Source organism: Salvelinus sp. IW2-2015, linkage group LG4q.1:29 (genome assembly GCF_002910315.2).
Source record: "Salvelinus sp. IW2-2015 linkage group LG4q.1:29, ASM291031v2, whole genome shotgun sequence".
NCBI classification, from domain to species: domain Eukaryota; kingdom Metazoa; phylum Chordata; class Actinopteri; order Salmoniformes; family Salmonidae; genus Salvelinus; species Salvelinus sp. IW2-2015.
Genome location: NC_036842.1, coordinates 25,963,353 through 25,986,332, shown reverse-complemented (window position 1 = coordinate 25,986,332; position 22,980 = coordinate 25,963,353). Strand labels below are relative to the sequence as shown.

At 41.7% G+C, this 22,980-nt stretch overlaps 1 protein-coding gene across 7 annotated transcripts in view; it reads right to left on the bottom strand.

The window, feature by feature from the left end:
* Nucleotides 1-22,980, bottom strand: part of mast4 (microtubule associated serine/threonine kinase family member 4) — a 187,500-nt gene that overhangs the window by 35,943 nt on the left and 128,577 nt on the right. For all 7 annotated transcript variants that reach the window (XM_023984206.1, XM_023984207.1, XM_023984208.1 and 4 more), the window contains one exon: nt 9,333-9,421. In XM_023984206.1, the coding sequence (XP_023839974.1) occupies nt 9,333-9,421 (89 nt within the window). The remainder of the gene's footprint in view (nt 1-9,332; nt 9,422-22,980) is intronic.

The following is a 22,980-nucleotide window of genomic DNA, read 5'->3' as shown; positions in this document are numbered from 1 at the left end:
ATACCGTAGTCTAAATAGCTATGTTAACACAATGGCGTTATTCAAACAAAGACAGTCTCGGTGAAGACATCTGGCTATAAAAGACATTTACAACAGTCCATAAGATGGTAGTTAGACCTTAGCTAACAGTTGCTAATATTTGGGGTCTTGGGGTTTTATTGCAGAACTTGAAGTCCTATAGGGAGGCCCTCCAAATGATCCCTCCATCTCTCAAATCGCACCATCCATATGGACAGCATCCACTTATTACCCACAGGCCTACTGTTCTGTGGTCCTGCCTCAGGCTATTGAACACATCAAACTGGGGGGCTTTCCCCAACGACAGCAACTAGGCCTTGTGTTCCCTCAGCAATAAGGTAAAGAACCAACCCTTGGTCCAACATGAATTAACCACAATTAACTCTGTAGCCAAAGGCTGGAGTAAACAGTTAATTAACTTAGGGCATCGATGGCAACCCCTGAGACAAATCTGATGATAGCGAGAGGGCTATGTGATACTGGGGGAACAATGGTGGTACTGAGGAACAGGGAGAGGCTGGTTACATGGTGATGTCATCTGTTTAATTGTGGTGTAATTTAATTATAGCTGATGAGCGTAGATCAGTAAATCACCAGGATGTAAATATCCAGTGAAAATCTCACTTTAAAAGTTCATATTCTTTTATAGTTATATATATATATATATATATATATATATATATATATATATATATATATATATGTTATAAACAATACAAAACATACACATACAAAAACTACATCACACAAACATCACACCTTTATGTGAACGATGGAGGATTGGCTGATTTCCAGTTTGAGTATACATTTTTAAAGATAATTGATGAGAAGAGTATTGTCCAACCTATCGGAGATCTCACTGCACCCTCATATGTCATGTCTTGACGGACAGACAAATTAAAAGTAAATTTACATTGCAATACCTCAGACATCCATCTTTCCAACTCCACCCATAACTTTAGAATTTTGTAACGTTCCCAGAAGGCATGAATTATTAAGTCATTAGTAGTTTTAAACTTCAGACATGTTTCTGCCGTTGTGCTGTAGAATTTGTGAATTTTGTCTTTTGTATAATACATATTCTATACATGAATTTATAATGGATTAAGCATTCATTTTCTTTAACTGTAATATTGTTAGTTGTCTTGCAAAATTCCCTCCATCTTGTGCCAAAATCAGTTATTTTTTAATCTTGGTTCAAATAGTTCATATTTTTTTCTAAGAGATTGTCTATTGTATAGACTCGAGGGGAAGGTTTTCTATAGCTTACCTATCATATCAATATCCTTTTCTGACTTGAATAGGATTTCCTCAAGAATGCGCTGATGCCCAAAATATTTTAAAAGACAAAGTAACTGTACAGTGACAATCTCACTTTTAAAAGTTCACATTCTGTTAACTCATACCCAAATAATGTTGTTGACTTGTTCTGTATTTGTGGGCAAAGCACACACTTCAAAAACCCCACCTCAAACTTGTATCTCAAACAAATGCTTGATATTTCCTCATAGAACATGATAGCACCTTGGCTGAGTTCGCCAATCAGCGGGCTTCTTTCAATAATATTTTTATTGACCGATATATATGCACCATTCTGTTGTTTGGGTATGCCCACACCATTCAAACACATATAAAATGTTTTTTAACATACTTAATTACCAATTTTAGTAACCCTCGTTCAGATCAGAAAATGGATGGTCTTGAGGTTGCATGGGTAGATATACTTCTTCCTAAATGTCATCCTATACTTGTTGGTGTGTGCTATCGGCCTCCTAAACAGAATCATTTCTATGATTTACTTGAATCTAATTGCTGTGATCACAATGTATTTGCTGATAGAGAATGTATTCTGTATGATTTTAATACAAATGTGCAGTTTTCACCCAAGAAAAATATGAGTAAATGCCCTGTATATCTTTAATCAGTTATTTGGACTAAAACAACTGCTTGTTGAGCCAACCCAGGTGTGTATTGACAGTAAATCAACTTTGGATTTGATTATTGTATCAGATCAAGAGAACGTCTGTCAGTCAGGAGTCTTAAATATTGGTTTTAGTGATCATATGGTAACCTACTGTACCCGTAAGACATCCAAAATGCTACTAGATCCAGGTAATAAATACATGAAGGTACGGTCTATGAAACTATACTCAATGTTTGTAGAAGTACTTGTTATTTTGGATCGGTCTCATGTACTAAACTGTGATAATTTTGATCAAGCTTTGTATCTTTTTAAAGATCTGTTTATGTCTGCACTCGACTCTGGCTTCAATGAAACAAATTTGAATCAAACAGCGGTCAGGGAAATGGATCACTTCCAAGATCTTAGACCTCATAAGGAAAAGGGATCGCTACCTGGCCAGAATCAGAAGGACAAATCTACAACAAGATTATGATGGTTATATTAACTGTAGAAACCAGGCAAGATACAAAATGGATAAGGCCAAATCCCAACATTATATAGACGCCGTTAATGACAACTTACATTAGCCTCAAACTGTGGGAAATGTTAAAGGACATTGGCTCAAAAACTTCCCATAAGGTAAAGGCCTGGATATGGATGATGTTTTATGTTATGACCAGGCAAAGGTTGCAAATTATTTTAACACATTTTTTACCACTATAGCCTAATCTCTGGTTAAGAAGTTATCCACCTGCTCTGGACACTACGGCCAGTCTTTCATTAACAACTTTTACCACAGCAAAGGTATCACAAATGATTTGTTTGAGCTGTGCATGGTAACAGAGGACAAAGTTTCCAACCTACTATGCTTAATGAGCACAAACAAAGCAACTGTGCTGGATAACCTTCCTGCAAGATTCATAAAGGATAGTGCTTGTGTCACTGCTAAAATGATAATGCATATTGTAAACCTTTATTAGTAGTGGTACATTTCCCAAGGATCTCAAAACAGCCCGGGTAGTTCCACTCCACAAGAAGAGCAGGAAAACAAATGTAGGAAACTACAGGCCTGTGTCAATACCCCGTGGAGTACCGCAGGGATACATTTTAGGGCCTCTCTTATTTCTTATATACGTTAATGATATGCCAGATACAGTAAACTCCTGCTTTATGCTGATGATTCAGCCATACTGGTATCAGGGAAGGATGCAGTTTACATAGTAAGGAATAGCATTTTGTTAGAGATTGGTTGTCTGACAACAAATTGTCACTACATTTGGGAAAACCCTAATTGATTTTGTTTGGTACAAAACGTAGATTGCTTAGCTGACAAGATAACGGTAAATTGTACAGGCAAGGAGATTGGATATAAAACAAGTGTATCTTATCTTTGTGCATCCCTAGATCAATCCCTTTCTGGAGACCTGATTACTGCTGCAAAAAAATTCTAAAATGGATTAGAAATGTATATCGTAACACTAGATATTTTACCATTCAAGTTAAGAAACTGATTGTCTCAACCTTGATTCAGTGTCATTTTGATTATGCCTGCTCTACTTGGTATAGTGGGTTACCAAAAAGATGAAAAAGAATGCAGCTCATGCAAAATAATGTTATCAGGTATATGCTGAATGTCCCCTCTAGGACCCACATAAGGGTCCAGGAGTTCCGGGAGGGGGGCTTGTTGCATTTGGAATCCAGAGTGAACCAACTTAAATCATATGTTTGACATCTTAAATGATCGTGCCCCAGGTTAGATGAAAAACCACATTGATAGGGTCTATAACCAACACAGTCCCAATACCAGAGCTAGTGTTAGGTCTTGTAAAATCCCAAGAGTAAAAAGTACTGCAAGGAGCACGTTTTTCCATACAGGCATTTGTCTATGGCAGTGGTTCCCAAACTTTTAAAGCCCCGTACCCTTTCAAACATTCAACATCCAGCTGCATACCCCCTCTAGCACCATGGTCAGCACAGTCTCAAATGTTTTTTCGCCATCATTGTAAGCCAGCCAGCCAGCCACACACACACTATACAATATATTTATTAAACATAAGAATGAGTTTGAGTTTGTCGTCACAACCCGGCTCGTGGGAAGTGACAATGAGCTCTTATAGTACCAGGGCACAAATAATATAATAATAATAATCAATACTTTTGCTCTTATTTAGCCATCTTACATATAAAACCTTATTTGTTCATCAAAAATTGTGAATAACTCCCCACAGGTTAATGAGAAGGGTGTGCTTGAAAGGCTGCACATATCTCTGCAATGTTGGGTTGTATTGGAGAGAGTCTCAGTCTAAAATCCTTTCCCACACACAGTCTGTGCCTCTATTTAGTTTTCATGCTAGTGAGGGCCGAGAATCCACTCTCACTTAGGTACGTGGTTACAAAGGGCATCAGTGTTTTAACAGCGCGATTTGCCAAGGCAAGAAACTCTGAGCGCAGCCCTATCCAGAAATCTGGCAGTGGCTTCTGATTAAATTAAATTTTCACAGAACCGCTTGTTGCAATTTCGATGAGATTCTCTTGTTCAGATATTGGTAAGTGGACTGGAGGCAGGGCATGAAAGGGATAACGAATCCAGTTGTTTGTGTCATACGTTTCGGGAAAGTACCTGCGTAATTGCACACTCAGCTCACTCCGGTGCTTTGCTATATCACATTTGACATTGTCCGTAAGCTTGAGTTAATTTGCACACAAAAAAACATACAATGATTGTCCTTGTTAATGCAGACAGCTCCAACTTCTTAATCATAGCCTCAATTTTGTCCCGCACATTGAATATAGTTGCGGAGAGTCCCTGTAATCCTAAATTCAGATCATTCAGGTGAGAAAGAAACATCACCCAGATAGGCCAGTCGTGTGAGAAACTCGATATCATGCAAGCAGTCAGACAAGTGAAAATGTGAAAAAGAAAATTGTCAGTAAAGAATTTTAAGCTCGTCTCTCAATTCTAAAAAACGTGTCAATACTTTGCCCCTTGATAACCAGCACACTTCTGTACGTTGTAAAAGCGTTACACGGTCGCTGCCGATATCATTGCATAATGCAGAAAACACACGAGAGTTCAGGGGCCTTAACAAAGTGAACCATTTTCACTGTAGTGTCCAAAACGTCTTTCAAGCTGTCAGTCATTCCCTTGGCAGCAAGAGCCTCTCGGTGGATGCTGCAGTGTACCCAAGTGCTTCTCTGATAGAGTTCAGGGTGTCAAATCGGAGGGCCTGTTGTCCGGGTCTCTGGCAGTCTATCGGGGTGCCACAGGGTTCAATTCTTGGGCCGACTCTCTTCTCTGTATATATCAATGATGTCGCTCTTGCTGCTGGGGAGTCTCTGATCCACCTCTACGCAGACGACACCATTCTGTATACATCTGGCCCTCTTTGGACACTGTGTTAACAACCCTCCAGACGAGCTTCAATGCCATACAACTCTCCTTCCGTGGCCTCCAACTGCTCTAAAATACAAATAAAACTAAAAACATGCTCTTCAACCGATCACTGCCTGCACCTGCCCGTCCGTCCAGCATCCCTACTCTGGACGGTTCTGACTTAGAATATGTGGACAACTACAAATACCTAGGTGTCTGGTTAGACTGTAAACTGTAAACAAACATCTCCAATCCAAAGTTAAATCTAGAATTGGCTTCCTATTTCGCAACAAAGCATTCTTCACTCATGCTGCCAAACATACCCTTGTAAAACTGACCAATCCACCGATCCTCGACTTCGGCGATGTCATTTACAAAATAGCCTCCAATACCCTACTCAATAAATTGGATGCAGTCTATCACAGTGCCATCCGTTTTGTCACCAAAGCCCCATATACTACCCACCACTGCGACCTGTACGCTCTCGTTGACTGGCCCTCGCTTCATACTCGTCGCCAAACCCACTGGCTCCAGGTCATCTACAAGACCGTGCTAGGTAAAGTCGCCCCTTATCTCAGCTTGCTGGTCACCATAGCAGCACCCACCTGTAGCACACGCTCCAGCAGGTATATCTCTCTGGTCACCCCCAAAGCCAATTCCTCCTCCTTCCAGTTCTCTGCTGCCAATGACTGGAACGAACTACAAAAATATCTGAAACTGGAAACATTTATCTGCCTCACTAGGTTTAAGCACCAGCTGTCAGAGCAGCTCACAGATTACTGCACCTGTACATAGCCCATCTATAATTTAGCCCAAACAACTACCTCTTCCCCTACTGTATTTATTTATTTAGCTCCTTTGCACCCCATTATTTATATTTCTACTTTACACATTCTTCCACTGCAAATCTACCATTCCAGTGTTTTACTTGCTATATTGTATTTACTTCGCCACCATGGCCTTTTTTTTTGCCTTTACCTCCCTTATCTCACCTCATTTGCTCACATTGTATATAGACTTATTTTTCTACTGTATTATGACTGTATGTTTGTTTTACTCCATGTGTAACTCTGTTGTTGTATGTGTCGAACTGCTTTGCTTTATCTTGGCCAGGTCGCAATTGTAAATGAGAACTTGTTCTCAACTTGCCTACCTGGTTAAATAAAGGTGAAATAAAAATAAATAAAATAAAGTGGCGTCGGGAGCCACTGCTTGCACGCACGTTATCACTTCACTATGTCTCCCTGTCATGGCTTTTGCGCCATCAGTACAGATACCAACACATCTTGACCACCATGGATGTCACAAAGCTGTCCAGTGCTTTAAAAAATATCCTGTCCTCTTGTCCTGGTTTCCAGTGGTTTGCAGAAGAGGATGTATTCTTTAATTGACCCCCTATAAACGTAACATGTGCCAGGCCCGCCACGTCTGTTGACTCATCCAGCTGTAACGCATATAATTCACTGGCTTGTATGCAAAGCAGTAATTGTTTCAAAACATCTCCTGCCATGTCACTGATGCATCGTGAAACAGTGTGAAGAAGACATTGTCTGTATAGTTTTATTGGCCTTTGGACCCAGCATTGTCCCAGCCATATCCGCGGCAGCAGGAAGAATTAAGTCCTCCAAAATAGTATGGGGCTTGCCTGTCCTAGCCACTCGGTAGCTCACCATATAAGACGCTGCTAGACCCTTCTTATTAATGGTATCTGTTGCTTTTATACACGTCTTACTACTTTGAAAGCCTTAATTCTCCCTAAAAAACCTCCCGTGGCTTATTTTTCAAATTCGCATGTTTTGATTCTAAATGTACTAGTGAAGGTCTCATCGAGTTGTGAGATAGTACTTTTGCACATATAACACACCGTGGCTGAGGAAAGGCACTACTCCAAATAAAAGTGAACCCCAAATCAATGTAGTTCATCATATTTGGCTGCATCAGATTCACAACTGTCAGTGTCCATGCCAGCTGGGCTAACAACAAATGTAGAATTACTGATGCTAGCATTGGATGTGCTCATGGCAGCAGAACAACTTGCGTCATCGACAGGTGCAGGTGTAGTACTGCTGGTAGTAGCAGTACTACCAATAGAGCTGGTATGTGTCTTACTTTTTTTTAACCAATTATACATTTTCGAGCAAACGGAATGAGCAGCAGCTACACATTTGGCTACTTACGGACCGTTAGTGGAATTCCTTCTGAGAGAGTAACAGTTAATGTGATTGGATGTTAATTATTTGACTAGGCTACCTGTATTTGACATTGTGTTGTTATTTTGCTGAACATTTTAAACATTTAAATAAACATTTTGGCAGTGAAACGAGGCTCCTCAGGCGAGAAAAAAACCTCACCCAAATGTATAGCCCCGTTGGATTTTTTTTTAATAATGTGGATCACATTTTTATTTGGCGTACCCCAACGGCATTGCGTGTGTACCCCAGTTAGGGAATAACTGGACTATGGAATAGCCTTCCCTTGGAGATTAAGCAAAGAAAAAGTAAAAATAGCTTTAAAAAGCAGGCAAATGTTTTCATTTGGACAAGGTTGTCTAAGTAAGAGAAACCACTACACTGCCCCGTGTGCCCTACTGCTGGTCAGGTGTATTTATTTGAAGGACCAGTATGATGTGCAATTAATAGATTGTTTTAATGTGAAATGAATATGGTTGATTTTTAAGGTTAGGGAGAAGTGCAGTAAACAGTGCTACTTTTTAGGATGTCAATATAAATGAATGTATTTATGGTTGTTTGTAATTTCGTCTTGCCTTTTAATCATTATGTTTTATTGTTTTTACCATCGAGGACCACTTTGGAAACCAGCATTTTAATTAATACTTTCAAGTGATATCCTTTGGGTCCACATTTTGTTGTATATGTCTGTTACCCAAAATAGGTCAAGTCCATTCTTCGATATGAATCGTATTTAGTCCAATTTTAATAGCAATGTAGACACAGGATAATACTGATGAATCTTATGTGTTTAGAGAAAAGACGCTGGGATTGCTTTGATAAACAGCAGCAGTCTTAATAGAGTATACCGAGCAGATTTAAATCTAAATTAAATGCCATTTCGAAATCATATGTGAAAAACAATCACTAATGATCCAACATTCTTAATAGGAAAAAAAGCTATTTTCATGAAGAAGAACAGTGAACAAAATGTAAAATTACAGTGGGTAATGTTGACACTCTCCAGCTTGGCTATCAACCAAATGCCAAAACAACTGCGACAGGCTGCAACAATGTACAGTAACTAACACCTACTGTACTCCTAACATGAGAACTGGAAACAATGCTCTTACCGAATGTACATGCACCTGCAATACGTCTGTGCCAGCCAGTAAAGTTCTCCCAAAGTTCAACATTGTTATTACCGTCACTATTTCTTACATAGTTCATTTTAAGGACCGAGTTCTCTAGCAAGGTTAGAAAGTCTGACTGCGCAAATGGAGCGCCATTATCAGTGATTGGCCTATCAGGAAATAAAACGCCCAAGCTGGAATAAATGAAGTCCACCCTCCCCTCTTTGCGCTCCTGTGCATTTCCTTCCTGAGGCCCGCCACTTCAGGATCCATTACAATCACAATCACAGCTGGCTCCAATGTCCTCGCTCCGATAGCACAGCACACTCACCCTTTTAAACCATGGCATCAGAGACTGGCCTTTAGGAAGGCAGTAGCACTAAACGTTGACAATGAAAAAGTATTTTTGCTGTTGAAGACAGGTTGCTAACATTTGAGACACTTGTGTGTTGTTGTGGCAAAGGTTCACAGAGAGAGACCGAGGATGATCTTGTGGGTGGCTAATGAACCACAAAGAGACTGCACTTCAGACACATGATTTTTCCAGACTTCTTCATTTACCCACAGACAATGGCCTTCATTCAGGGATAGAACACTCTGGCCAACCAAAGCCACTTAGCATGCGAGCAAGCACAACAACATTAATTATGTCTGTCACTCATTGGGGCACTTCACACACATCAAAACAGATGCCTGTACAAAGATAATGGGCACACGCGCACACACACACACCTTACCTGTATGTGATGAGAGGGGGGAGTGAGGTCGTGCAAGCGCTGAAGACTGACCACTTCCTATCAGGCTTTTTCTGTTGCTCGTCCTGCAGCTATGAAAACAGACAGTAAGAGGTTAGACAGCTAAACAGGGAGAGCGAGACAAAGCCAGCCAGTCAGCCAGCCAGTCACTCACAGTGCTTTATTATCTAAGTAAACATGCCAGATGTAATCATAGCTACTTAACATGCACTACACATTCCACTGCACATAGTTCACTTATACATCACTCACATCCACAAAAATGACTTCCAGTGCAAAGACATGGAAACTCTTTTCAACCTTTTTCCCACATTCTTGCATTCATATAGGTTTGCACTTGGAGTACGATGAAGTTGCCCTAGATGCCATTCTTCCCCAGGGGAAGGCTAGTACTGGAGCAGAATAAGGTGACCCTACACCTGTAGGGAACGTCTACCTGGAGCTTTGCAATTCCACATAATACGAATCTAGAGGCCCAGATCTATTCTATAGGCCAAAGTGACCCACCAGATCTATTCTATAGGCCAATGTGACCCACCAGATCTATTCTATAGGCCAATCCGCCACGGAAGGTACCACCAGATCTTCTATATCATCCACCAGATTTCTCCTATAGGCCAATGTGACCCACCAGATCTCTCCTATAGGCCAATCCTGCCACAGCCAGCAGGATCCATTAAACATCATATAAATCCCCCAGCACTCAACGACCAGGCCGTCTCAGCAACATGAGTACTGTAACTGATTAATGATAATAGTCCTCATTAGCACCTCTGATTAGCCCGAGGATGGGCCTTTTCTGTGGATTATTAAACACAGCACTCAAGACCTGATTCTACACCCGGAGGAAGCTAAAAATACTGCACTGGTGGTAGAGAGCAAATTCAGTTAACAGGGACTCATGTAGAAAGAGGTAAGTGCTGATTCTATTTGCATATTCAGTCAAGACAAAAAAGTGTAATAGGTCTAGTTAACAATAGTTTTAAAAGATGGATTGTTCTGCTTACTCAATGAAAAAAGGCAGCAGTGGGTGTTGTCAATGAAAACAACTATTGTAGCCACTCCCTGAATCATTAGACAAATCAAACTGGACTTTGACTAATATGCACATTGCTCACCAAATAAACATTGAACAGCAAAAATCGTTGCCTGGCTACCCAAACTCCTTGCTCCGGCCAAACGCTACGCCACAGACAATGTTAGTTTCTTCTCCTCAATGAGTCTGGATCTGAGTACCACCCCAACAATTTTCGAGAATGGAAATCCATTCTAGACTGTCTGATTAGTCCCAGAAACCGACAGGTTAGGCCAGAGCCAGAATACGTGTCGGTAAAGCAGCATTTCGAAAATTCGTCATTGGCTTGGATACTCTGATTGGTTAGAGATGATCCAATCGCACAAGACTTTTGTACAACACCCCTCATTTTAACATCACCACAAAAAAATACAATGATGGCTGTCTCAGACTGAAGTATGTAGCCAATGATAGAGCAGCAGAAAAATTCAGTTTGAGTCGGCAGGCGACAAAAACCGCTCTTCAATAGCATGACAGTAAATATATGCCTACAAACATTTCATAAACAACTGTTAGTAATTTTCTTTGGCCTGGCATACCGTCCTCTGCAACGTTTCCACAATCTGTACCACTTATGGTTGCCAGAATCCTGCATCCCATTCACTCTAGGTATTCAAACTATGCTCTCCTCAGTTCCAACAATGTTCATATTCTCCATTAAAACACATGGAAGCTTCCAACTCCTTAGTCCAGGTGTAACAGTGGTACTAATAAAACATTTTACTTCTATAGCAGTTTGGAAAACATTAAAATCCCTTCAGAGACATCAATAAGAGAAGTGAAAAATATATATATTATTAAATCATATCCATAAAAAGTGTCCCTTAAAGAGCATCTTGCTTGGGTGACAGCCTCAGGAGGAAATGAAGGACAGACCGGTGCCGGGTACAGTAGCTATCTAATGTCACGCTAAGTGCTGACAAAGCAGATCCTCTTATTTAGCCGGGCTTAGGTAGCAAAGACGTAACACTAGCCTCAATCCATTCTGACAAAGCACTTTAGCCTACTGCTACCGAGCGGAAGAATTGGGATGCCTATTGTGTATTTTGTAAATCGCAACATCTGATGACTTTGATATTACTCACATTAGTAATTAATTCATGTTTTTATTGTGACTCATAAGGGTGGGATATTTTGAATCACAACAGGGGAGTTCAGTCATTTACACAGGAAAAGGTTTGAAGGAACAATTGCTCCATCACTCAATCTCAGTGGAAAATGCACTTGGGAATGTACAATGTTTCAATCTTCAGAGAACATGAATTGAACATATACTGAAGGAAAAAAACTACAAAGATTTTACTGAGTTACAGTTCAAAAGGAAATCAGTCAATTAAAATGAATTCATTAGGTTCTAATCTATAGATTTCACATGACTGTGCAGCGCCACAGCCACAGGTGGGCCTGGGAGGGCATAGGCCCACTCACTAACAGGGATGTAAACAAATTTGTGCACAAAATTTGAGAAACTTTATGTGCGTATCGAAAATGTTTGGGAAATTTTATTTCAGCTCATGGAAAATGGAACACTTTACATGTTGAGTTTATATATTTGTTCAGTATATATTTCACTACAGACTTCAATACCCACATCACACTGCAATATATAGACTATGTGCCTTTCCCAAAGGGCACAGTCTGAAAATACCTCATTCTTAAAAACATTCACTGCAAGGTCGGACCTCAATGAGACTGTCTGTGATTGTGTAACCTCCTGCTCAGCAGAGAGCCATGTCGATTCACATCACATTAAGCTGACATTGAGGCACATTTCATACATTGTACTGTAGCCATGACTAGATCTTGTCCCTTGCAGTGTTTTAGGATAGGAGCTGAGGCTTTGCTAGAAAGTATGACGCAGTGTGTCACATCATGGCTAGAGGACTATGTAGTTTCATAGAGGCAGAGATAGAGTTGTAGAAGCAGGGTGTGTGTGTTTCACAGGTGTAGATGCGCACATGCACACAAACTGGCATTCTGTCAGGTCCCTGGCGAGGCAGCTGCTACAGGTGACATTGCAGAGCCCTTGGTGCTCTGATCTTAATGCTCTCTCAGTGAGGAGGCACTTTCATGTGAAAAGACTGCATTAGGTGTGCATCAGGCATTCACATTGTTCACTTCTCCTCTGAACACTAGAAAATGTTAATGCTCAAGCATTCTCAACATATAATGGAGTTCCAAATCGGCCCTTAGCACCTAAAACGTTACATACAGTTGAAGTCGGAAGTTTACATAGACCTAAGCCAAATACATTTAAACTCAGAGCTTCACAATTCCTGACATTTAATCCTAGTAGAAATTCCGTCTTAGGTCATTTAGGATCACCACTTTATTTTAAGAATGTGAATTTAGATTTTTGATTTTTGATTTTCCCATGATGTCAAACGAAGAGGCACTGAGTTTGAAGGTAGGCCTTGAAATACATACCTAGGTACACCTCCAATTGACTCAAATGATGTCACTTAGCCTATCAGAAGCTTCTAAACCCATGACATCCTTTACTGGAAGCTGTTAAAATGCACAGTCAACTTAGTGTTTGTAAACTTCTGACCCACTGGAATTGTGGCACAGTGAATTATAAGTGAAATAATCTGTCTGTAAACAATTGTCTGAAAAATTACTTGTGTCATGCACAAAGTAGATGTCCTAACCGACTTGCCAAAACTATAGTTTGTTAAAACTTCTTATGGCTGCAGGGGCAGTATTGAGTAGCTTGGAAGAAAGGTGCACAGAGGTGCCCAGAGTAAACGTCCTGATCCTCAGTCATAGTTGCTAATATATGCATATTATTAGTAGTATAGGATAGAAAACACTCTGAAGTTTCTAAAACTGTTTGAATTATGTCTGTGAGTATAACAGAACTCATATGGCAGGCAAAAACCTGAGAAAAAATCCAAACAGGAAGTGGAAATTCTGAGGCTGGTCGATTTTCAACCAAGATCCTATTGAAATCACAGCGAGATATGGATGAGTTTGCACTTCCTACGGCTTCCACTAGATGTCAACAGTCTGTAGAACCTTGTCTGATGCCTCTACTGTGAAGAGAGTAGAGAGGGGAATTAGTCAGGTCTGCCATGACCTGACCATTCTTTGACCATGCGCATTCACATGGGAGGGAGCTCTGTTCCATCGCACTTCTGAAGTCAATGTAATTCTCCGGTTGGAACGTTGTTAAAAACATTCTAAAGATTGATTCAATACATCGTTTGACATGTTTCTACTGACTGTTACGGAACTTTTGGAGTTTATGATGAGTATCTGTTATTTGACGTGGCTCTCTGCAATTTCTCCGGATATTTTGGAGGCATTTCTGAACATGGCGCCAATGTAAACTGAGGTTTTTGGATATAAATATGAACTTAATCGAACAAGACATATATGTATTGTGTAACATGAAGTCCTATGAGTGTCATCTGATGAAGATCATCAAAGGTTAGTGATTAATTTTATCTCTATTTGTGCTTTTTGTGACTCCTCTCTTTGGCTGAAAAAATGGCTGAATTTTTCTCTGAGTTGGTGGTGACCTAACATAATCGTTTGTGGTGCTTTCGCTGAAAAGCCTATTTGAAATCGGACACTTTGGTGGGATTAACAACAAGATTACCTTTAAAATGGTATAAGATACATGTATGTTTGAGGAATTTTAATTATGAGATTTCTGTTGTTTGAATTTGGCGCCCTGCACTTTCACTGGCTGTTGTCATATCATCACGTTAACGGGATTGCAGCCATAAGAAGTTAACTCCATGTCAATCACACTTCTGTGAAATCAAACTGTCCACTTAGGAATCAACACTGATTGACAATAAATTTCACATGCTGTTGTGCAAGTGGAATAGACAACAGGTGGAAATTATTAGGCAATTAGCAAAGACACCCCCAATAAAGGAGTGGTTCTGCAGGTGGTGACCACAGACCACTTCTCAGTTCCTATGCTTCCTGGCGATGTTTTGGTCACTTTTGAATGCTGGCGGTGCTTTCACTCTAGTGGTAGCATGATACGGAGTCTACAACCCACACAAGTGGCTCAGGTAGTGTAGCTCATCCAGGATGGCACATCAATGCGAGCTGTGGCAAGAAGGTTTGCTGTGTCTGTCAGCGTAGTGTCCAGAGCATGGAGGCGCTACCAGGAGACAGGCCAGTACATCAGGAGACGTGGAGGAGGCCGTAGGAGGGCAACAACCAACCAGCAGGACCGCTACCTCCGCCTTTGTGCAAGGAGGAGCACTGCCAGAGCCCGCAAAATGACCTCCAGCAGACCACAAATGTAAATGTGACTGCTCAAACGGTCAGAAACAGACTCCATGAGGGTGGTATGAGGGCCCGACTTCCACAGGTGGGGGGTTGTCCTTACAGCCCAACACCGTGCAGGACGTTTGGCATTTGCCAGAGAACACCAAGATTGGCAAATTCGCCACTGCGCCCTGGTGTTCTTCACAGATGAAAGCAGGTTCACACTGAGCACGTGACAGACGTGACAGAGTCTGGAGACGCCGTGGAGAACGTTCTGCTGCCTGCAACATCCTCCAGCATGACCGGTTTGGTGGTGGGTCAGTCATGGTGTGCGGTGGCATTTTCTTGGGGGCCGCACAGCCCTCCATGTGCTCGCCAGAGGTAGCCTGACTGCCATAGGTACCGAGATGAGAGCATCAGACACCTTGTGAGACCATATGCTGGTGCGGTTGGCCCTGGGTTTCCTAATGCAAGACAATGCTAGACCTCATGTGGCTGGAGTGTGTCAGCAGTTCCTGCAAGAGGAAGGTATTGATGCTATGGACTGGCCCGCCCGTTCCCCAGACTTGAATCCAATTGAGCACACCTGGGACATCATGTCTCGCTCCATCCACCAACGCCACGTTGTACCACAGACTGTCCAGGAATTGGCGGATGCTTTCGTCCAGGTCTGGGAGGAGATCCCTCAGGAGACCATCCGCCACCTCATCAGGAGCATGCCCAGGTGTTGTAGGGAGGTCATACAGGCACGTGGAGGTCACACACACTACTGAGGCCTTCATTTTGACTTGTTTTAAGGACATTACATCAAAGTTGGATCAGCCTGTAGTGTGGTTTTCCACTTTAATTTTGAGTGTGACTGCAAATCCAGACCTCCATGGGTTGATAAATTTGATTTCCATTGATAATTTTTGTGTGATTTTTTTGTCAGCACATTCAACTATGTAAAGAAAAAAATATTTAATAAGAATATTTCATTCATTCAGATCTAGGATGTGTTATTTTAGTGTTCCCTTTATTTTTTTTGAGCAGTGTATATAATGTGAGTTGGCCAACTCCAACTTGTCTAAATACAGTATGTGAATATTCTATAGGCTATGGGAGACCGAGGCGGGAAGAACTGGTTCACCGGCGACCCCCAATCCCCCTCAGACTTGGCCGACACACCTACCCACAGGCCGTGCGGAAAGGGGAAAGGGGGAGAGCTGGTCAGGCATAACCCAGGCGACATGGGGAGATGCGGGAAACCGAGCTTGGGCGAGAGCCTGGCCCAGAATCCCGCACCAAGAGAAAGACAGGGGGCATGAGCCCCCTACAACTACCTAGTGCAGAATTTAGTTTTTGAGCACAGCCCCGCACCAGCAGCTGGCAACCCGTTAACTATCTTTCCACAGGTTCACCTACGGAAACCAATCTAAGGACCTCACTGAACCATCCAATCGGTAGTAGCGAAAGGTGGTGTGTATAAAGGGCAGGGACTTAACACGTGTTTATAACCCACACTTACTGGGAATTCCTCGCTCATGGGAAAAAAGAAAAAAAAAACGCAATCCCCAAACCCTATCACAAGTAGGCTTTAGCAGGTTACCCATGCCTCTCGGCGAAGGGTAGACACGCCAATCGGCTCAGTGTGGCGCGCGTGCAGCCCCAGGCATCACAGACCTGTTATTGCTCAATCTCGTGTGGCTGAACGCTACTTGTCCCCCAAAGAAGTTGGACGCCGACCGCTCTGGCCGCATAACTAGTTTAAAGTTTATTAGTTGTCATGTCCGTTATTGGAATTAACAAAACAAATCACTCCACCACCCACAGAATCGAGAAAGAGCTGTCAAATCTTTTCATGTCCGGGCGAGGTTTCCTGAGTCAAATTAAGCCGGAGGCTCCACTCCTGCTGGTGCCCTTCTGTCAATTCCTGTAAGTTTCAGCATTGCAACAATACTCCCCCCTGGAACCCAGAATCTGGTTTCTGGCGGGTCAATCTGGCGGGTCATGGGAATAAAGCCGCCGGATCGCTAGCTGGCATCGCTTATGGTCAGAACTACAACGGTATCTGATAGTCTTTAAACCGCCGACTTTCATTCTTGATTAATGAAAACATTCTTGCACCAGTCCAAGAATTTCACGTCAAGCGGCACAATATGTATGCCCCCGGCAGTCCCTCTTAACCACTGGCCCAGTTCAGAAGAAAACAATAACAAAATAGAACCAGAGTCTTTCTCCATTATTCCTAGCTGCGGTATTCAGGCCACGGTCTGCTTTGAATACTTTAAGACCCCAAGGGACACCCAGTTACGCGTATCGCAGCTGAGAAAGGCCGTAGCTCAACTCGCGGCAGACCGTCAGCTTATACCCGAGATCCAACAGCTTTTTAACTGGAGCAACTTTAAGATGCACTATTGGATATGGAATTACCGCAGCTGCTGGCATCAAATTTGCCCACCAATGGATCCTCATTAAAGGATTTCAAGCGTACCCATTGCAATTACAGGGCCTCTAAAGAGTCCTGTATTGTTATTTTTCATCACTACCTCCCTGAGTCAGGAGTGGGTAATTTGTGTGCCTTCTGCCCTCCTTGGATGTGGTAGCTGTTTCTCAGGCTTTCCTCTCTGGAATCGAACCCTGATTCCCCATGTATGAATATTATCATCTCCCAACTCTTTGCAAATGTAGGGATCATCGTCTCTCCTTACAAGCGAAAGGGGGATACCATTTCTTGCACAGTCCGAACAGTGTGATATAGTCATGGCGGACCGAGGACCTCTTCTAACGAACAAGCCAATTCATCTATTAGGGTTTATCATGACAATAAGGAAAAAGGGTCTTGTACAGATGTCTTCAAATGTGGAATGAATAGGAATTATGAAAAAAGTGCCTCCTCACAAACTATGATTTGAGCTGGTCAAACAGTTGCCATTAAGTCAGCATCGGTATGAGATGATAGACATTATAAGGGGGTCATACATTCTTATGACAAGTCCTACAACGCATTATAACCACATAATAACACAATATACTTGTTCAGACTTCCGTGGAAGAGCATTAGGTAGATACATTAACTATGGAGGGGTTTAAGATGAATATACAGTATGATGCCACACACAGTACATTCGGAAAGTATTCAGACCACTTTTTACACATTTTGTTACGTTATAGCCTTATTCAAAAATTGCTGTAAAAAAAAATGTCCCTCAAACTACACAAAATATCTCAATGACAAAGCAAAAACTGGTTTCAAAATAAAAAATGAAATATCAATAAATGTAATCAATTTTAGAATAAGGCTGTACATTACACAATTTGGAAAAAGTGAAGTGGTCTGAATACTTTCCAAGTGCACTGTATATCTAGTTGGTGTTACCCCTATCTAAAACTCAAAGGTATTCTCTCCACTTGTGTAAGCAATGGAAACTCCTGGTCCGTCAGGAGGTAAATCATGTTTGCTCTGGGGGCACCTACCTGTCTGCCAAACAACTACAAACTGCTTCAGATAACAGATGTTCAAGTTGGTGGACAGGGACATTGTGAAACGTCAATCAGGGGAGCCGAAACATTCATCATGATAGCCAGCTGAATAATATCCACTATCCAGGTGGTGAGTCAAAGAGGATAAGGTTTAACCCAGGCTATTTATGCCCCGTCAGTGCAGGATTAGACCAGGAGAGTGCCACACTTCTGCCCAGTGGACACACTGAGTCGCACTCACTTCCTCACTCAACGGCCCTTCTCTAGACAGACAGGTACACGCACACACAAAGGTAGCCTAGTGGTTAGAGTGTTGGGCCAGTAACCGAAAGGTTGCTGGATCGAATCCTCGAGCTGACAAGGTAAAAATCTGTCTTCTGCCCCTGAGCAAGGCAGTTAACCCACTGTTCCCCGGGCGCCGAAGACGTGGATGTCGCTTAAGGCAGCCCCACGCACCGCTCTGATTCAGAGGGGTTGGGTTAAATGCGAAAGACGCATTTCAGTTGAATGCATTCAGTTGTACAACTGACTAGGTATCCCCCTTCCCCTTCCTTTCCAAACAGACAGGTCTAATGTCCAGGGTCAGTCCACACAATAATAGTAATACAAACTTAGTACTGTCATTACATTAAGTATTGTCATTACACTTCTGCTCAAATCTACTCCCTCACCATGTCCCCATTCTCATAGAGACATGTTACACCCAAAAAGCCATCACAAAAGGCTGTTTAACTGGAGAAGCAGAGCGAAATCACTTCCCCGTTGCCTTATACTTACAGGGCCAGGCAACAACAACATTAGTTAGTTTATTGTTCTGTGTAAACTGCCACCACAGTACAGGTTAGGCTGTATGAGAGATATTGTGCCACTCTCGGTATACAAACGGACGTTGACAGAAAAACCCTTCTCTAAAATAACAACACATTTTAGCATGACAGCATTCATCAGTGATAATTATCCTGTGGTACAGTATACAACTCATGAGAGATTAAGAGGGGGGAGGAAAAAGAAAGTGAAACGTGATTGTCTAATGATGCTTTATACTGGGAATAAAGGAGCCCAGGGCAAAGACGATACAGAGAAAGTAGGCCAGTCCTGCTTGTATGCTGTGCCTAGCAAGGTTTGCCAGTCTCAGTGATATGCAAAACCTCTCCGCCTCATTCGCAGCCATTATTGTGCACCATGTGAAATCAGCACTTAGCTAGCTAGCCATCAGTCTCTCTAGCAATGGAATAGAGCGTTTTTATCAAACAAACCACCATCTGTTGTGTAAAAAAGGTAAATGGATTCAAGCCAGGTTTATGTTCTTGCCCGTTGTGCGGTTGTCTGTGCCCAAAATAATGTTTGTACCATGTTTTGTACCGCAACCATGTTGTTGTCATGTGTTGCTGCCTTGCTATGTTGTCGTCTTAGGTCTCCCTTTATGTAGTGTTGTCTCTTGTCGTGATGTGTGTTCTGTCCTATATATGTATTTTATTTGTTTTAGTTTTAATCCCAGCCCCCGTCCCCACAGGAGGCCTTTTGCCTTTTGGTAGGCCGTCATTGTAAATAAGAATTTGCTCTTAACTGACTTGCCTAGTTAAATAAAGGTTCAATACAATAAAAAATGAAGGTGCTCCTACAACATATTCGGTCTTGTTTGATCGAGGCAACAAAGGAAACCCTGTTGAGAGACAAATTGTGTGGAAATATAAAATCTCTGCTGTTCGTGCATTCTATTACATTAATTTCCTGCCGAATGAAACATTACAAGACTTTTCATGTTGTAAATCAAGTAAAAAGTGTCTTAGATTATGGCTTGTTTACTAGCTTCTAGTTCAGCAAGGCATTAAAATAGCCAATAATTTACAACACTGCTTTCCAATCTGAGCAAATAAAAAGTATTTCTTATCTTGACCCATGACAGCAACAAGAAGTCATGATTCCTCGTTTTTTACGTCTTTGAGCTTTTCTTCCTTGTCAAGAGATGCCAATATACAACATACAGGCACACAGAAAGAGCAAGAAAGAAACATACAGAAAAGGGGGGGGGGGGGTAGAGATTATGTGCTCTTCCTCCCCAGCTAAAGTATCTGTCACTAATGCACTATGGGTCATATTTTGGTCATTGGGGATTACTGCTTTCACAGAAATTATTCTGTTGAAATTGTTAAAACGTAATACCTAACAAATATTCCGATATTGCATGTCCTTTTAGCCTGAAAGATTCTACTTGAAAAATGGTCATCATATTGTTGTATTAGAAAGAATGGATAATGTCACAACACAAATACCAAACATCGGGCACTTCTTCAGATGGCTGAATGGTTCAAGTGGCATCACAGATAGAAATATAACAAAAAGGAGACCATATTTTTTCTGAATAACATGTGGAGTTAGAGAACAATGTCATCTCTATCTGCATTAGAAAATTGTGGATAAACCCATAGAGTTCATCCCAGTTCAGGACATGACCAGAGCTCTGTTCTGTGCTCTCACATGCAGTGGTGTAAAGTGCTTAAGTATAAAAACTCGACTTAAGTCGTTTGAGGGTATCTGTACTTTACTATTTACATTTTACTTTTACTTTAACTTCACTACAATCCTAAAGAAAATGATGTACTTTTTACTCCATAAATTTTGACACCCAAAAGTACCCATTACATTTTGAATGCTTAGCAGGACAGGAAAATTGTCTAATTCACAGTTATCAAGACAACATCCCTGGTAATCCCTACTGCCTCTGATCTGGCAGACTCACTAAACACATGCTTCGTTTGTAAATGATGTCAGAGTGTTGGAGCATGCCCCTGGCTATCAGTAAATAATACAAATAAAAAAAGATTATGCCGCCGTCTGGTTTGCTTTATATAAGCAATAAAAAAGTATTTATACTTAATTACATTTACTTCAGTTTTTTTTACAACCTTTATTTAACTAGGCCTGTCAGTTAAGAACAAATTCTCATTTACAATGACGGCCTACCCCGGCCAAACCCAGACAATGCTATGCCAATTGTGCGCCGCCCTATGGGTCTCCAAATCACGGCCGGATGTGATTCAGCCTGGATTCGAGCCAGGGACTGTAGTGACACCTCTTGCACTGAGATGTAGTGCCTTAGACCGCTGTGCCACTTGGGAGACCAAAATACTTACTGTAAATATATTTAAAACCAAATATCTGACAAATGGCATGAGAAATATAGCATACATAGGAAATATGAATCTTAAAATAAATATTTTACTGGGCGACTTTCACTTTTACTTGAGTCATTCTCTATTAAGGTATCTTTACTCTGACTCAAGAAAATTGGGTACTTTTTCCACCACTGCTCACATGGGACAACAGCCCTCCCATCTGTTCTCCACATAATCAAATCAGTTATCACTGATATATACATGCTTATTCACTCAAAGCACTAACCAGCAAACCATCTTTGACCCTGCCCATTTAGGCTACAATCAACTACAGCCTCTCTTAATTTGTTTCAGTTACTCCCAACCATCAATGTTTTTATACAGAAAAAGACCCCTGGTGATTTTCAAATGAAAGGAATAGATTACACAGCATAGTACAGCATGTCCTGAAAATACAGAGCAGCGAGGACATCCATTTCATATTAAGCTGTTCTTTAATATAAAATAGGTCATGCCGTGGATTATAAATATTATGAGTTTGAGGGACTGGACCAAATGCACTAGTTTACACAAAGAACTGGGGAAGAGCGCTATATAACTTACAATCCTCTGGACGATGCAGTGCTACAGTGATATACTGTCACAGTACTATGAAAGGTAATTGTATGAAACTTAAACTCCAACGACAATCTTAAAGACACATCTACAGTATTCATGGGAAGAGTCTGAAAAAACAATTATATTGTGGCTTATGTTCTAATGAGGTACCAGATGAGGTACCAGATAGAGACAGATTCATAGGAATCTGTGATAATCTCAAATAATATTCCTAAAAGTCGACACTCCCTCCCTTATTCCAATTTAAGGAAACATGGTAATCATACTGTGTTGGTAAACATCCTTTATAGAGTGCATGGCCCACAAGATACTGCCTTGATAGGAATCAAACATTCCCCCAGCGTTACAGCGCCACAAGGCTCAATCACACATAATAGGGAAGCAGCAACACCCAACTTACGGTGCTGCGTTAACGTCATCCCATAACATCTCAGATGACCCCAACAAGGCAACAACACATTCGCTACTAGTCATTCCCTGGTCTGTCCAATTCAAAAGGTAGAAGAACAGGCTTGGATTTCTACCAAACTCTGAATTCTTCAAAACACTCTGGCTGCAGGGTCCCAAGTAGCCTACATATGACAGAAGAACCAAACCTACACTCACTGAACAAAACATACTGATTGTCATCATGGTTACCTTTTGGATCGTCTGAGCATGGCCCCGCTGAGAAAGTGTGGCATGGTAAAGTTGGAGAGCACCATCCACAGACTGGAGTCCGACATTGTGCCAAAGTCATGCCAGCCTCCTCCAGGAAGCGGGACGTGGGATCTCAGAAGACCCGGCGAAGAGAAGCGCCGGGTGTCAGTGACATGGCGGTGCGGGGCGAAACGTCCTCTACAACAGTCCCAGCGACAAGCACCCCTACTCGAACAGACACCCTCCTCCTCCAAGGCTGCAAACTTACTCTGCTGTACGGGCACATCTTCAGCCAGCTGCGGCATACACACACACTGGCAGAGCAGACACTGCAGCGTCCTTTAACTGCTGTCTCAAAACCAAAAAAGTACTCCAGGGATTGCCAACACTTTAACACCAGGTGGTTATATGCCTCAACGACAGGGACACCTTATAACAGCATACTTTTGCTTTTCCTGTCTGTGTATATCTGTATCCCATACACTCA